Source organism: Mobula hypostoma, chromosome 29, assembly GCF_963921235.1.
Source record: "Mobula hypostoma chromosome 29, sMobHyp1.1, whole genome shotgun sequence".
Taxonomy (NCBI): Eukaryota; Metazoa; Chordata; class Chondrichthyes; order Myliobatiformes; family Myliobatidae; genus Mobula; species Mobula hypostoma.
In genome coordinates this window covers 19,216,006-19,234,329 of record NC_086125.1, presented here as the reverse complement: position 1 = coordinate 19,234,329, position 18,324 = coordinate 19,216,006, and the positions used below count along the sequence as shown (strand labels likewise).

General features: G+C 42.8%; 1 protein-coding gene across 1 annotated transcript in view; it reads left to right on the top strand.

The window, feature by feature from the left end:
• The window catches only part of rtbdn (retbindin), a 78,115-nt gene extending 68,911 nt beyond the window's left edge, over positions 1–9,204 (top strand). The window contains exon 6 of the mRNA XM_063035934.1: positions 4,888–9,204. Within this exon, the coding sequence (XP_062892004.1) occupies positions 4,888–5,157 (270 nt within the window). The 3' untranslated portion in view covers positions 5,158–9,204. The remainder of the gene's footprint in view (positions 1–4,887) is intronic.
• Positions 9,205–18,324: the final 9,120 nt, after the last annotated feature.

Sequence of the window (18,324 nt, the reverse complement as noted above, 5' to 3'; positions counted from 1 at the left end):
TGAAACGTGTTTGGAGGCAGAGGATGTGGGTGAGGTTGCAAATGAATAATTTGCACCTGAATATACCAATGAAAAGGACATGAATAATAGGGGATCAGTGTGGAGTGTGCTAATTTGCTAAGGCTTTTCTGAACTCGTGCCCTCTTGTCCTAGACTCCCCTACCATGGGAAATAACTTAGCCATATCTAATCTGCTCAGGCCTTTTAACATTCAGAATGTTTCTATGAGATCCCCCCTCACTCTCCAGAACTCCAGGGAATACAGTCCAAGAGCTGCCAAACATTCCTGATACCCTCTCATTCCGCGAACCATTCTCGTGAATCTTCTCTGAACCCTCTCCAAAGTCAGTATATCATTTCTAAAATAAACAGCCCAAAACTGTACATAATACTCCAAGTGTGGTCTCACCAGTGCCTTATAGAGCCTCAACATCACATCCCTGCTCTTATATTTTATACCTGTAGAAATAAATGCCAACATTGCATTCGCCTTCTTCACCACCGACTCAACCTGGAGGTTAACCTTTAGGGTACCCTGTACAAGGACTCCCAAGTCGCTTTGTATCTCTGCATTTTTAATTCTGTCCCCCATCTAAATAATAGTCTGCCTGTTTATTTCTTCCAACAAAGTGCTTGACCATACACTTTCCAACATTGTATTTCATTTGCCACTTCTTTGCCCATTGCCCTAAATTATCTTAGTCTCTCTGCAGGCTCTCTGTTTCCTCAACACTATCCGCTCCTCCACCTATCTTTGTATCATCGGTAAATTTAGCCACAAATTCATTAATCCCATAGTCCAAATCATTGACATGCATCGTAAAAAGCAGCGGTCCCAACACCGACCCCTGTGGAACTCCACTGGTAACCGGCAGTCAGCCAGAATAGGATCCCTTTATTCCCACTCTCTGTGTTCTGCCGATCAGCCAATGCTCCACCCATGCTAGTAACTCCCCTGTAGTTCCATGGGCTCTTATCTTGCTAAGCAGCCTCATGTGCGGCACCTTGTCAAAGGCCTTCTGAAAATCCAAGTACACCATGTCCTACTGCATCTCCTTTGTCTATCCTGCTTGTAATTTCCTCAAAGAATTGCAGTAGGTTAGGCAGGATTTTCCTCTCAGGAAACCATGCTGGCTTTGGCCTACCTTGTCATGTACCTCCAGGTATTCTCATCCCTAACAATCGATTCCAACAACTTCCCAACCACTGATGTCAGGCTAACAGGTCTATAGTTTCTTTTCTGTTGCCTTCCACCCTTCTTAAATAGCAGAGTAACATTTGCAATTTTCCAGTCATCCGGTACAATGCCAGAATCCCTCGTTTCTTGAACGATCATTGCTAATGCCTCCACAGTCTCTCCAGCTACTTCCTTCAAAACTCGAGGGTGCATTTCATCAGGTCCAGGAGATTTATCCACCCTCAGACCATTAGGCTTCCTGAGCACTTTCTCAGTCGTAACTTTCACTGCACATACTTCACTTCCCAGACACTCATGAATGTCTGGTATACTGGGGATATCTTCCACTGCGAAGACTGATGCAAAACATGCATTCAGTTCCTCTGCCATCTCTGCATCTCTCATTACAATATCTCCAGCGTCATTTTCTATTGGTCTTATAACTACCCTTAACTCTCTTTTACCCTATATTTAAAAAAGCTTTTCATAACTTCTTTGATATTCGTCACCAGCTTCCTTTCATAATTCATCTTTTCCTTCCTAATGACGTTTTAGTTTCCTTCAGCAGTTTTTAAAAGCTTCCCAATCCTCTATCTTCCCACTAACTTTGGCTTCCTTGTACTTTTGCTTTTACTTTGGCTCTGACTTCACTTGTCAGCCACGGTAGTGTCCTTCTTCCATTAGAAAATTTCTTCTTATTTGGAATATACCTGTCTTGCACTTCCCTCATTTTTCGCAGAAACTCCAGCCATGGCTGCTCTGCTGTCCTTTCTGCTAGTGTCCCATTCCAGTCATTCTTGGCCAGTTCCTCTCTCATGCCATTGTAATTTCCTTTATTCCACTGAAATACTGATACATTGGAATTTAGCTTCTCCTTCTCAAATTTCAAAGTGAACTCGATCATATTGTGATCACTGTTCCCTAAGCGTTCCTTAACCTTAAGCTCTCTTATCACCGCCAGATCATTGCACAACAGCCAATCCCCTAGTGGGCTGAACAACAAACTGTTCTAAAAAGCCATCCCTTAGACATTCTATAAATTCTCTCTTGAGGTCCAGTACTGGCCTGGCTTTCCCAATCCACTTTCATGTTGAAATCCTCAACGATTATTATGACATTGCCGTACTGACACACCTTTTCTATCTCCTGCTGTAAATCATAATCCACATTCCGGTTGCTGTTTGGAGGCCTGTATACAACCGCCATTAGTGTCCTTTTACCCTTGCCATTTATTAACTGAACCCATAGAGATTCCACACCTTCTGATCCTACGTCATCCCTTTCTAATGATTTAGTATTATACACAAGGCCACACCACCCCCTCTGCCTACTAACCTATCTTTCCGATACACCGTATATCCTTGGACATTCAGCTCCCAGTGGCAGCCATCCTTTAGCCAAGTTTCAGAGATGGCCACAATATCATACAGTACTTGCCAATCTGTAGCTGAATTTCAAGATTGTCCATTTAATTTCTTATGCTGCATGCATTTTCAATCCAGTCTTTGTTGCTTTTTGTTTTAACTGCACCACCCCTCTTTTGCCCTGTAACTTATCCCACTGGCTCTGATTATACCTCATCTCCTGCCTGACCTTTCTATCATCTCTGTTGCACACTATCTTTGTTTTATTTCTGTTTTCCCCTTCCTCAGCCCTGTCGCTCCGGTTCCCACCCCCCGGCCAAATTAGTTTAAACCCTCCCTAACAGCTCTGTTAAATGTGCCCACTGGGATATTGGACCCCTTTGGGTTCAGGTGTAACCCATCCTTTTTGTACAGATCATACCTCCCCCAGAAGATGCCCCAGTGATCCAGGAACCCGCAGCCCTGCCCCCTACACCAGTCTCTCAGCCATGCATTAATATACCTGATCATGTTATTCTTGCACTCGCTAGCACATGGCACAGGCAGCAATCCTGAGATTACTACCCCTGGAGGTCCTGCTTTTCAGCTTCCAACCCAACTCCGTGAATTCTCTCTTCAGGACCTCCTCCCTTTTTCTACCTATGTCATTGGTACCAACGTGTACCAAGACTTCTGGCTGTACACCCTCTCCCTTCAGACTACTCTGCGCCCGATCTGAGACATCCCGTACCCTGGCACCTGGCAGGCAAAACACCATGTGGGTATCTCTATCAGGCTGACAGAACCTCCTGTCTGTTCCCCTCACTATGGAATCCCTTATGACTACCGTATTCCTCATCTTCCTCTTTCCCTTCTGCACCACGGAACCAGGCTCAGTGCCAGAGACTCGATCGCTGTGGTTCTCCTCTGTCAGGTCACCCCCCCCCCCCCCCGACAGCATTCAAAACAAAATAACGATTACTGAGGGGGCTGGCCACAGGGGTGCTCTCTACTCCCTGAGCTCTTCCCATCCCTTCCCTGACAGTCACCAACTTATCTAACTCCTGCAGCCTCGGGGTGACTAGCTCCCTGTAGCTCCTATCTATCTCCTGCTCACTTTCCCTAAGAAGCTGTAGGTCACCAAGCTGCAGCTCCAGATCCCTAACACGGTCTCTCAGGAGCTGCATCTCAGTGTACCTGGTGAGGATGTGGCCATCTAGGAGACTGGAAGATTCCCAGGATTCCCACATCTGACACCCAAAGCAAAGTACAGACATGCTCTTTATTCTTCTAAAAAAAGGAAAGAAAAAAAAACGAAGTCCACTCACCCACTTATCCCGCCGAAGCCTGAATGAGTCAAAGCCCTACCACTCTGCCTCAGATCACTCCATTGATGATCGTTCCGCTAGGCAGTGTCTCCCTTTTATGCCTGAACCTTCCTGCTATCTAACTCACAACTGGAGCTCTGGTTATAGCTGCTGATAGACCACATACAATGGACAAACGCTCTCGAAGCTCCCTTTTTAAATAACCACCACTGACCTGCGAGAAATCCCTCTTGGTAAAGCTCTGTTGACGCCCCTGATAAGCCATGTTGCACTTTCAGGTTTCACCAAATTGACTGCCCATTTTCCTTCACAGACGTTGTGTGTCTTGCTGAGTTCTGCGAGCAGTTTGTTTTTTTGGTTTGAGTCCATTGTTCATAGAGTTGTAGGGAAAAACAGTGTGGAAACAGGCCCTTCGACCCAACTTGCCCATGCCAGCTAGTCCCATTTACCTGCATTTGACCCATATCCCCCTCAGCAACTTCTATCCTATCTTATCATGCCTTATGGACAGCTTACACGCTAGAGATCACAGTGGAAAAAAAAAACATGACCTTGAACTAATTACCTTTTGATTGGTCATTAAATGTGTCACCACATGCACTCACACTCTAACTTTTTCTTTCTCACCCTTGTCACTCGGGTTGTACGAGCTTTTCTCTTTGGAGCAGAGGAGGAAGAGAAGACTTGATAGAAGGGTAAAAAAGGCATAGATAGAGTGAATAGCAACAGATATTTTCCAAGGGCTGAAGTGACAGAAGAGGGAGTAATCTTGAGGTAATTGGAGGAAAGTATGGGGGAATGTCAGGGGTAGGTTTTTTACACAAAGAATGGTGGGTGTGTGGAACACTCTGATGGTACAGTAAGGTACATTAGGGACATTCAAGAAACTCGTAGACAGGCATGTGGATGATAGAAAAATAGTGGGGCTATGTGGGAGGGAAAGGTTAGATTGATCTTAGAGTAGGTTAAAAGGTGGTCACAACATTGTGGTGCCTGTACTGTGCTGAAATATTTTATGTTCTCTGTTCTATTTCACAAGATGTACAAGAACGGAAGGGATTTGTGCGAGAGTGCTGAAGGCGACTCTTTCAAGGTCAGATCCTGCAACTGCTTGAACATGGACAAGGACGACGAGAAAGTGATGAAAAGTGTGATGCAGGGGGACAGCACCAAGGACGTCTTTACTGAAAAGCCCCAATGCAGAGGGAAGCGTAGCATCATGAACAAGCTGAAGCTCTCCATCCGCAAGCGTTCCCTCTTCGTAGAAGACATCGATGGCAGTGGAAGTGGGTTCCCAGCAACCGAATAGTTGAACCACAATCGCTAACTTTTATTTTGCATAGTGCTGTTCTTGTTAACAAAATGTCCCCTCCTGTGTTTATGCTGATAAAAAGCTCCAAAGGTATCGCTCACTGCTAACGCTGGCAATTACCCAGCCTTTCCCTAACCCGATGCAGGCCTCTCATGGTCTGAGTTGACATGACGTTCCTTCCCCTCCCTAACCCCAATCATTTTCTTCTGAGCATGTAACCTTGGTCATGGGGAGAAGGCAGGAAAATGGGGTTGAGAGGGATAATAAATCAGCCATAATGGCATTGTGGAGCAGGTTTGATGGGCAAAATGTCCTAATTCTGCTCCTAGGTTTTATGTCTATGAGCATCATCAAACATTTTTCTCTTCCAAGCCCAGTGTTATGTAGGTATGTGTGCAGCAAGAATGACAGTAGTATGATTAAACATGTTCCCTGAGTCGTGTTAGCCACTGTACACGCTGGAGTACAGTGCAGAAGTGATGGACTGGGCCCACTGAAATTAAAACAGGTGCACTCGAGAGCCAGGTTAAAAAGAGAGAGCCCCCCCCGCCCCACCCAGCGTACGATTCTCAACTGATTCACTGCATGATCAGTCGGTGACTTGGCACATTCTTACAATCAATCTGATACGGTTTACCCACTACTAAGCCAAGAGCCACAAATGAGAGTTCAATAGAGGTAAAATATCTCCCAATCCATATGAAGCCTGTTCCTGTCCCACCTGCCCTGGGCTATTCTCCCCTCTCTCAGTCTATCCAACTCAGTTACCTAAGCCCATCACCCCTGCTGGGGCATGCTGGCAGTCCTCCATCCTGGGCCAGTCTTTCAAGTTGTCCCAGTTGTAGCCCATCTTCTTGGTGGCAGCTTCAAGGTCACATCGCCGGGTGATCTTTGACCTGCCTTTCTTGATCACCCCTGTGGCTTCCACAAACTTGCAGCTTTCACTACACAGCTTCATAGATCTTCGAAGTGAAGATAAGTCCTCTCCCAAGGTTTAAGGACTTTGGAGCTTCTGTTGGAGTTCCTGTAGCGCAGGGGTTTAATGGAATAGGCTTGGGACCATCCATGGAGGCATTAGTTAGGACACTAATTAGTTCAGAAAAAATTCCAAGGCAACATTCTGCAGGGTACAATGGGAGGCAACACCCCTTCAGCTGGTTGGTCTATTAAGAGATGGTTAGATATTTATTTATTCTCGGCTCCCCCTAGCTAAAACTGTGTTAATCACCATTTACAATTTTGTCCACAGAAGGGATGCCCTCTTTGAAAAAACAGCTATAATAAAATGAAGTTCCATCATAAAGCCTTCTCCAATGCCCAATTCATTAACTACTTTCTGTTTTCACTCCAAAGTCCTTTCAATCCAATCAATGTATCTAATTTTCCTTAGCAAGTTCACAGTTTAATCCATGTAGTGATATCCTGTGGATTAAACAAGCAAGCACCTAAAAGTTATAGAATTTCTCCCTAAAAAGTACAATTTCCTGACAGTAATAGTCTCACAACTATGACCTACGTTCATATGTATGGGTTCAAGGCCATTATTTTGGCAGCGTGTTTAAACAACCTCCTCTAATCTTAAGTTTCAATCTTGCAAGAAACAATTGCCACGTAAACCTACTGAAATGTATCCTATCCCAAATAGGTTCCATTCTTTACTGTTAGAAATGCCCATGATTTCTGTAGCTAATTCAGACTCAACATTGTACGTCTGTTCTCTAGTTCCTTGCCAACCCATATTAAGCAGCCAGTTTACATCCAGGCTTGCTTTGTTTTAAAAAAAACATAAATCACATCCTCCCCACAAAACTGAAAACAGTATTTATCCACAGTTAATATCAAAAAATCACCTGTAAGCATCATCTTGGCATGGCCAATCTCTTCTAACTCTAATTGGCAAATTTATTGAACAGGGTGCTTATTTTTGGGTGAAGATCTTCTTAAAACCAACCTGCATTATCGCCATGAGCGAGCAGATGTTTGAAAATCCAGTTGAAACCACATGCAATTCACTTCTAGCTCCTGTAAAGAGGAAAAAGAGAATTAAGACTAAGGTTATAAATACTTTGTAAAGGCTGTACTTCCCATTCTTTGAGGCCTGTTGGGGAACAGAAAGAAAACCAAACTGCAATCTCTGCTTGGATAAATGCAAAGATGTAGTTTACATGCTGGTTTTAATAAATTAAGCATTATTGCTTTCAAAATATCTCAACCAAACAGTTATTTTTCTGCCCATGTCTATTGCTCTTTATGTAATAGAATTGTAGACAATAATGCTCCTTATGTAATAGAATGGCATGCAATAACTAAGGAATATTAGTGTAATCTGGTGACAATTTAAAAACAAATTTGAGGAAATAGCGCTGCCACATGGGGGTAGAACGCTATTCATTGTTCAATGCTTTGGTTGATGTGGAACACAGTTATTCGACGCACATATGGGGATTTCAAAAAAACACAGCACTCATAGAAAAGTCATTTAGTCTTATAATCTCACATTGTTCCGTTGCTCTCATACTTCAGGGAAAAAGTTGATGATAAATGCCAGTCAGTGATTACCTGTGACTGTGAAGTCTTGGCCCAAGTGATTATTGTTTACTCAATTCTCAAGCACGAACAATGGCGGTCTACTTGACTGAGCAGAGACAGAAGCTCTCCCAAAGTTTTAAAGTTCAAAGTAAATTTATTATTGAAGTATATTTATGTTACCATATATACTACCCTGAGATCCATTTTCTAGCAGGCATTCACAGTAGGAAAAAGAAATACAAGAGAATCAGTGAAAAGCTACACACAAAGACCGACAACCAGTGAGCAAAGGACAAACTGTAAATAAAAATACATACACAAATAAATTAAATACTGAGAATGGAAGTCCTTGGAAGTGAGTCCATAGGTTGTGGAATCAGTTCAGTGCTGAGGTGAGTGGGGGTATCCATGTCGGTTCAGAAGCCGGGTGATTGAAAGCTAATAACTGTTCCTGAAAGCTGGTGGTGTGGGACCTAAGGTACCTCCTCCCTGATGGCAGCAGCGGGAAGAGAGCAGGGCCTGGATGGTGGGGGTGTGGGAGAAGTAAAGGATATCCTTGATGATGGCTGATGACAGTGCTCCTTGTAGATGTGCTCAGTGGTGCGGGGCGGGGGCTTTTCCCTGTGGTGGAGTAGATTGGATCCACCACCTTTTGTAGGTTTTGTCTTGGCCATACAAATCCAACTTTTTCAACTGAGTCCATGGGTACATTTTGTATGTCCCTAATATCCTTTCTGGCATGAGAGCACTAATACTTCATTGTAACTATAGCATTCAGTACAATTGGATTAACCATAAATAGCACATTATTGATATTACAAACAATGAAGGAACACTGCAATCAGTAACTTCGGATCTCCCTATTGACATCTAAGTGTTTAATTACTCGAAAATTAAGGCTAAGATGGGTGGCAACTTGTTCACTGTCCCTTTTATATACAATTCCTAATTAGGTATGGGAAATGTGGATGTGAAATAAAAATTATTATCCTCCATTTGATCATCCTTATTCTGTACAATTAATGTACAAAATACCAATTTTCCCCACAACTTCAACTCCAGACCTAACTCCCGATAGAAGGGATGCAAGGTGAAAGTCGCTCTTGTGTTGCAGACATTTCCTTTGGACTAAATTATCAGCATCCTCCTGATCACACAATATACTAGAATCATGCCCCAATCTAGTACTTTCAAAATCTAAAAAAATGACAGTTTCCTTCAGTCTTGTTTTTTTGTATTTTAGACTAAGTACCTGCTGTATCGTCTAGTGATTGTTGGTTATAAAGTCTATCTACTATTTGGGCCACCCATGACGGATTCTGGCCCTATGCAGTGTGCGCTGTAGACAGGAACGTTAAGAAATAGTTGTCCTTGTATAAATGGATAGTGCACCTTGTTTCTGCATCTACTGTATTTTATTAACCAGGTATCTGTCCCTATACTACAAATGTTGTGCAATTCTACAGAACTGTTGAGATTTACTAATAAAAGTGGGAACCATGGTGATAAAAAAAATCTGTGCCACAAAATTTTTTTTCTGTGAAATAACCTGCAATTCACAATATCTCTCTACCAATGTAAAAATCTTTACAACTATATTCACTGGTGACTTTATTAGGTACAGGAGGTACCTAATATAATGGCCACTGAGTATATTTCTGGGTCTGTGGTCTTCAGCTGCTGAAGCCCATCCTCTTCAAGGCTATAAAGAATAATTCTTCGTAATAGTTCAAAGTTCTTGTTTCATGTCATGCCAACACACCACAGAAAATTCCTAACACATGTAAATAGTCACAGCGAATAAAGTTGATCCTTGATAGCATCTATGAGAAGTGAAAGCATACACTCAGTGGCCACTTTATTAGGTACCTCCTGCACCTAATGAAGTGGCCACTGAGTGTATCCTCATGATCTTCTGCTCCTGTTGTCCATCCATGTTGTGCGTTTAGAGATGCTCTTCTGCACACCGCATGATTGTTTGTGTTACTGTCGCCCTCCTGTCAGCTTGAACCAGTCTGGTCATTCTTCCCTGACCTCTCATTAACAAGGAATTTTCACCCGTAACTGCTGCTCATTGGATGTTTTATTTGTTTTTTCACATCATTCCTATAAACTCTAGAGACTGTTGTGCATGAAAATCCCACGAGATCAGTTTCTGAGATGCTCAAGCCAGCCTGTCTGACACCAACAATCAGTCCATGGTTAAAGTAATTTAGATTACATTTCTTCCCCATTCTGAAGTTTGGTCTCAACAACAACTGAACCTCTTGACCATGTCTGCATGCTTTTATGCACTGAGTTACTGCCACGTGATTGGCTGATTAGGCATTTGCAACATGTGTAATTAATAAAGTGGCCACTGAGCAACTAAAAGCTACCGCATCTGCAAACTACACATTTGTTAATGTTGAGGACAACACATTTTGAATATTTGCCTAAAATATTGCTTCTGCTAAATTGAATAGTACAACCGCAAATGCATTGGCAGGGAAAAGAATTAATACCCTATAAATTACTTCTTGCAGACTTAGTTTACCCATTTGAATGTTTGTACATGATTGTCCCTAGGACACACTGTGGATGGTTACCTGGGAAATTAAGGAAATCAACACCAAGTCAGTAGGAGGACATCTATCAAAAATCTGTCTCAGCTTTAAACATGATTAATGACTCAGTATCTACAGCTTTCACAGATTGGAAATGACAAAGGACACACAACACACTGAAATAAATTCCTTGGATTATCGGTTTAAACAGTAAACTGAATGAGTTTGGGTAGGCTTAATCTATTTGCTCTCAGAAGTGGGTCAACAGTAGTATAGAGTACAAGCCCAGAGGGCATTGTTGTTTCAGAATGGGAAATCAATATTCAGTGAAATTGAAGGTGGTCTCAAGGTGAAGGATTTGGGAAGACTGTCTATCACTGGGAGAATCACTCTAAGTAACTGTGGTACTCACGGTCTGTGGTTGGAAAAAAAATCTGCACTCCACGATCTGGGAGGTAGAATGGCTAAGTTCCTGATACGTTGTTGTTATAGAATTTATACATGTGGAACTTTATTTATTTTTAATTAGACATACAGCATGGTTACAGGCCCTTCTGGCCAAATGAGCCCGCGCTGCCCAATTACACCCACATGACCATTAACCTACTAACCCACAAGTCTTTAGAATGTGGGAGGAAACCAGAGTACTCGGAGGAAACTCGTGCAGTCACAGGGAGAGCTTACAGACAGCAGCAGAATTGAGCCTGGGTCGCCAGCACTATAACAGCGTTACGCTAACTGCAGATAAAGCAAGTTTCAGTGATGCTAACGATGATATCACACTGCCACCAAACCCCCATCGAGCTGACTAATGTCCTCAAGAAAAATATATTTGGCCTGGCCCGTATGGTTCCAGACCCATCAACATGGTTGATTCATAATCACCGTAGTTTATGAACGTTCAGGCGTAGTCCGTACATGTCAGCATTGCTGAATGTCTGTACACTCTGAAGGAATAAAAGTATCTTCTTTGCCTTTTACACAAAATAAGTGAAGAAGGTATGGTACACTTTGTGACAAAATTCTCAAAGTATCAGCAAGAACATGTTCTGCCATTCTCCTTATAGCTGCTTTGATTCTGTTGCAAATCAAACATAAAAAGAGCTGGAAATACTGAAAGGTCAGCCAGCATCTGTGGAGAGAAATAAATTGGTTTATTATTGTCACAAGTATTGAGCTGCAGTGAAAAGCTTTATTTTGCATGCCATCCATTATCGACCACTTCAGCACAACAGCACATTGAGTACAAGGCAAAATATTAACAGAATGCAATATAAGATGTGTGTCAGTTTCAGAGAAAGCGCAATGCAGGCAAACAATGACAAAGTCAAGAACGCATCCCATCAGACCAGGAGACCACTGAACAGTCTTCTAACGGCTGGACAGAAGCTGTCCTTCAGACCGACCTTTCTATCTTCTGCTCGATGGGAGAGGGGAGAAGAGAGAATGTCCCGAGAGGGTGGGGTCTTTGAATATGCTGGGTGTTTTTACCAAGGCAGCACGAAGTGCAGACAGAGTCCATGGGAGGGGAGGATGGTTTCTGTGACGGGCCGAGCAATGTTCACAATTCTGCAGTTTCTTGCGGTCATGAGCAGTGCAGTCGCCATACCATGTTGTGATGCATCAGACAGGATGTTTTCTGTCATTCATCAATAAAAATTGTGAGAATCAAAAAGGGTATGCCAAATGTCTTTCACCTTCTAAAGAGGTGGGGGCATTGGCGAACTTTCCTGGCCGCGGCATCTACACAGTTCGATCAGTTCAGGATATTGGTGATGCTCACTCCTAGAAACATGAACCTTTCAACCCTTTTGACCTCTGCACCTTTCAAGTAAACGGGAGCGTGTGCACCAACACCACCCTGGCCCCTCCTTCCTGAAGCCAATAACCACGATTACTGTTACTAAAACATGCTTTTAATTTAGTTGCAAATGTATAAATGTGGGACAATATATCGATAACGTAACCATTCCACTTACCAGGTAAGGTTCCCTTTCCCATCCACAGACTGGGTGTGCCACAGTTAATTGCTCACCTGCTATTTTTAGAATATTGTTTTTATTCTAGATTTCCACTCAACTTTGCATGAAAGCTATTACTTAGCCCTAACTTTAAGGCAATATCCCATTGTTCTGCAATACATGTCAGAGGTAATAAATTCTCCCCATCCTTTGAAGTCTTCTTAAATTAACCTGCAGTCAATACAACTTATTTTACTGTACAGCTTATTTTACTGTATTTTAATCAATCAGGTACGGGGCTGCGCTGTTTGAGAGTAAGGAGGAGCAGGTCAAGATACAGATTGCAAAAGGGGCAGTCAGATCCAATTATAGGAGGGGTAGAGGGGAGACAGGGGGCTGGAAAAGGAAGAATCTGATAGGAGAGGAGAGTGGACCATGGGAGAAAAAGGAGGAGGGGCACCACGGGGAGATCAGAGGCCAGAGTGGGGGATTGACGAAGAGGGAAGGAGGAGAGGGGGGAAATGCCATGAGCAGGAGAAATCGGTGTTCATGCCAACCAGTTGAAGGCTACCTGGATGGAACAGGAGGTGTTGCTCCTCCAACCTGAGAATGGCCTCAAACTGAAGAAGGCGCCACGGACTGCCATGTCAGAACTGGAAAGGGGAAAGGAATTATGATGGTTGGCCACTGGGATATCTCACTTTTGCCGGATGGAGCAGAGGTGCTCGACAAAGCATTCCCCCAGTGTAGAGGAGGCTGCATCAGGAGCACTGGATACTGTAGATGACCCTAACAGATGAGGCAACACTTCGCAGGTGAAGTGTTGCCTCATCTGGAAGGACTGTTTGGGACCCTGAATAGAGATAAGGGAGGTGGTGAATGGGCAGAGATATGTGCCAGGAGGGAGATTAATAGGGAGGGACAAATGGGAAAATGGAGAGTGGGGGGGGAAGTAAAGATGTTTGGTGATAGGGTAACATTGCAGATGACATAAATTGTGGAGAATGATGTGTTGCATGCAGAGGCTCATGACGCAGGTGAGGCAAGAGGAACTATTAAAGTGATGGGAAGATGGGGTGACTGTGAATGTCTAGGAAATGGAGGTGGTGTGGTTGAGGCCAGCATCAATGGTAGAGGATGAGAAACCCCAGTCTTTGAAGAAGGGGGGCATCTCTGATGTCCTGGAATGGAAAGCATCATTCTGGGAACAGTTGCAGCAGAGACAAAAGAACTGAGAAAAAAGAATGGAATTTTTACAGGAGACAGTGTGGGAAGAGGTATAGTCAAAATAGTCATAGGAATTGATAGGTTTATAAAAGATGTTAATAGACAGTTTGTCTCCAGAGATGGAGACAGAGATTGAGAAAGGGGAGAGACGTGGCAGAAGATGGCGGCGCGATGCAGCTTGCAGTGGCCACTCCGGTGGTGATGTCTGTTATTTGTCAAGTAGGGTGCCGTGCACAATCCTGATGGAGACGGATGTGAGAGCACAGAGGAACATCTGGTGAAACTTCTGAAATGCCTGATTCGCTGCTGCTGCTACTGTGCGGTCCAGAATCTCCGGAGGGGAAGGCCCCGAGTCCTCAGCTTTGCTTGTTGCTTGGCGGCCGGGGTGGGGTCAAAGCGCTCGGCAGAGGATGGTGCGCGGAGAGGCTGTGTCGGAGGCTCGAAGTTTTCAGACGGGCTCAGAGTCGGCTGCAGTCGGGTGCTTCCAATGGTGCTGCATCGGCCAGTTGGCAGCGCTTGGAGATTCATGGCGGGGAGAGTTCCTCCCTTCTGCCGCCTGCGTGGGATGATGAGTCTATCGGGACTTTGAGACTTTTTCTTACCGTGCCCGTGGTCTGTTCTTTATCAAATTCTGCTATTGCTTTGCACTGTTGTAACCATATGTTATAATTATGTGGTTTTGTCAGTTTTAGTCTTGGTTTGTCCTGTGTTTTCTTGTGATACCATTCTGGAGGAACTTTGTATCATTTTTTAATGCATGCATTTCTAAGTGACAATAAACAAAAACTGAACTGAACTGAAATGGACCAAGTGAATTTAAGGACAGAATGGAAGTTGGAGACAAACTTGATGAAATTGACAGAACTACAACCCACGGCCACACCTCGAGTTTGAAGAAAGTGGAAGAAGCTGAAAGAAAAATTGTTGAGGGTGATGACCATTTCTGCCAAACCAAGGAAAGGTGATAGTGAGGTCTGTTGTCAAGAAAGCAGCAGTGATCTTTGAGGCTTTCATAATGGGGGACAGAAGTGCATGGGGATTAGACATCCATAGTGAAAATGAAGCGACCAGGGGCAGGAAATTGAAAGTTGTTGAGGAGGTAGAGAGAATGAGAAGTGTCACAGATGTCAGTTTGAACGGACTGAACTAAGGGGGGGGGGGCAAAATTACATTAAGGTATACAGACACGAGTTCTTGGGGCAGAAACAGGCAAAAACAATGGACCTACCTGGTCAGGTCTGTGGATCATCGGTAGGAGGTAGAAATGAGCAGTGCGGGGTAAAGGAACTACAAAGTTGGTGGCAGCGGAGGGGAGATCTCCAGAGTTGATGAGGTTGGTGATGGTGCAGACAATAGCCTGATGGTCCCCAGTGGGGTCCTTTCAAGGGGTAAATAAGGTGTCAGAGCTGCCACCTGTCCTCAGCAAGGTAGAGATCTGTCCACCACACAACAGCACCCACTTTGTATGCAGGTTTTATGGTGAGGTTGGAATTGGTGCATAAAGTGTAGAGGGCAGGATGTTCGGGGGGGGGTGGGGGGGTTGAATTACTTAGATCACATTTCTTCTCTATTATGATGACCGATCTAAACAACTGAATCATTCAACCATGTCAGCATGATGTTATGCATCACAAGCATAAAACCATAAAATGGGATAACTTTACTCGACTTCACTCACCCCATCCCTGAATCGTTCCCACAAACTATGGATTCACTTTCAAGGACTCTTCACCTCATATTCTCAATATTTATTGTTAATTAATTTATTTTTTTCCTTTGTATTTACTTTATTGTCGCCAATTGATACTAGAGCGTACAATCATCACAGCGATATTTGATTCTGCGCTTTGCGCTCCCTTTACTTGCATATTGGTTGTTTGCCCGTCCTGTTGTGTGCGGTGTTCCATTAATTCTATTACGTTTCTTGGATTCACTGTGTATGCCCGCAAGAAGATGGATGTCAGGGTTGCCTTATGTTGACATATACGTACTTTGTCAATAAACACACTGAATTGCTGCCACGTGAGTGGGTGTTCCAGATGTCCAGGTATACCTAATAGTGACCACTCACTTTTATTTGCAGTTTCTCTCCTTTTGCACACTGATTTGTCAGTCTTTACTAATGTATAGATTTTCATGAATATTTTCCTGTAAATGCCTGCAAGAAAAAGAATCCCAAGGTAGTGCAATATATGGCGACATACATATACCCATATTCATGCATATACATACATGCACACACACACTTCAATAATACTTTGACATTGACAGCAAAATACAATGAATATCAAAGTGCTAAGGGATGGGATGACAGTGATAGATACAGGTCATTATTACCCAGCACGAAAAGCAGTTTTCAGTCATGTACACCCACTCACCACCTCAGCAACAGAAAGTGCAACTCAGTGCTAGTTTGGTACAAACGGTCCCACCTCTGCAGTTGGTGTGGTTGGAACTCTAATGTCAGAGTTAACTGACCAGTCTCACTTCCCTGCAACATTGCAATAATTATCACTTACTTGTTTTATCACAGTTCTGCTAATTTTTTTTTGTTAAAAAGTGACAGCCTGAAAAACTGACACCCAAGCAGCTTGCAGAAAGCCCACACCAACTTGTTATTCACGTATAATGCAGAACTTGAATAATTATAATGGACTACATTCAGTGGCCACTTTATTAGGTACAGCAGCACAGTGCTTGTTAATCCAAATATATTATCAGCCAATCACATGGCAGCAACTCAATGCATAAAAGCAACATAGTGAACAGGTTCGGTTGTTACTCACACCAAACATCAGAATGGGGAAGAAATGAGATCTAAGTGACTTTGACCATGGAATAATGATTGTTGGTGCCAGACGGGGTGATTTGAGTATCACAGAAACTGCTGATTTCCTAGGATTTCCACACACAGCAGCCTCTAGAGAATGGTGTAAAAGAAACGCCTGGTGAGCAGTTCTGTGTGCGAAAAGACCTTGTTAATGAGATCAGAGGACAATGGACAGAAAAGTGACAGTAACTCAAATAACCACACATTACAACCGTGGTGTGCAGAAGAGCATCTACAAAAGCACAACATCAACTTTGAAGGCTTCAGCAGCAGAAGGCCACGAACAAACATTATGGCCACTTTATTAGGTACACAAGATACTAATAAAGTGGCTACTGAGTGTATACGTATTTTTTGTTGCAAAATTTGCCCTCTTTTTTACATTGGCTGTTTGTCAGACTTTTTGTGTAGTTTTTCAGAAATTCTATTCTATTTATTTTCTTGTTATTGCCTACAAGAAAACGAATCTCAAGATTTTACAGTAGATTCTGGTTAAATGGGAACTGAACATCTTGGCCCAATTAGCCAAAGTTTCATGGAAATAGTTACAAAGGTATAAAAATGACATTTAACCATTACCATTTACCATTTAATTACCATTTAACTGAGTAACAAATTATGTACTTAAATGATATACAAAAGAAATCAGAACACTACCAATGCTACTACTTCAGTACTATGAAACTGTATTAGTTCCTAATAGTTATGGAGGAATTTTTCCAGTATACCCTGCCATGTTTTTGATTGACTGTAAATGAACACAATCAGTGAAAACACCTCATGCAGATAATTGACTGCCTTCAATACAATGCTTTCAACGACTGCATTCTCCAAGTCTTCATTTTCATTGTATCATTCAGGGTGATTGTAGATACCTTCAAATTCTTTGTAGTTCTTTGAATTGTTTCATTTTCACTCCTGGCCATTTCTGGCATTCTTAACCTGAAAGCTTGAAACTACAGTGAGCTAAACAGTTCTGAATTGTCTTACTGCTTATTTCTCACCAGCTATGAGTGACAAAATTCACTTCTTCATGAATACAAACACACATAAATGACACTATTTAAAAACTATTCACTCCAAGTACGGGGTACTGTCTAATGGCCACACCAGTGCGCCAGTTAGAAACTGTTTTGTCCTGTCCCATTTAAGTAGCATTGTTCCCAAATAAACTAAAGGAATCCTGGCTATTTTCTCGATTACTTTTCTTTCTCTAAGAACTGTCCCAATTAAGCAGCTGCCTTGATTAACTGATGGCCCAATTAAACAGAATCCACTGTATATGGTGACAAATACATACTTTGACAGCAAAAACACAATGAAAATCAAAGTGCTAAGGGATGGGATGAAAGTGATTGATACAGGTCACTATTACCCAGTACGAAAAGCAGTTTTCAGTCATGTACACCCACTCACCACCTCAGCAACAGAATACGCAACTCAGTGCTAGTTTGGTACAAACGGTCCCACCTCTGCAGTAGGTGTGGTTGAAACTCTAACATCAGACGTAATTGACCAGCCTCACTTCTCTGTGACAGTGAAGTAATTATCACTTACTTGTTTTATCTCAGCCCCGCTCATTTTTGAAACTTGACAGCATCCTTCACTCTCAGCCTGTAACACCGACACCCTAGTTATCTTAGTTAGCCCGCACCAACTTGTTACTCATGTATAATGCAGAACTTGAATTGTAATGGACTATAATTGACAGAAAAATAATTTACATGTATCACTAAAGTTTTTTAAAAAAGCATTTCTAAGTGGAAGAGGGGGTGTGATGGCAAGGCAAAGAGTAGCTGCAATTGAGTGAAAACATGACTTGGTCATGCTGAGTGCTTTACTATGTGACAAGACATTGCTATAGCGACATTCAAGGTGCAAATCCCACTGGCAATACATTTAAGGTAGTACTATAAATTGCCACTTGCAAATTCTCTCTTCCCCATTATAAACCTGTCAGCACCATGACAGGACAACTGTTAATGAACTGAAATTCCCCGGCATCTGCTCTGTTGCAATTAATTAATCAACACTCAAGTTATTGGGAGTTGAAGACAATAGAGTCCACATG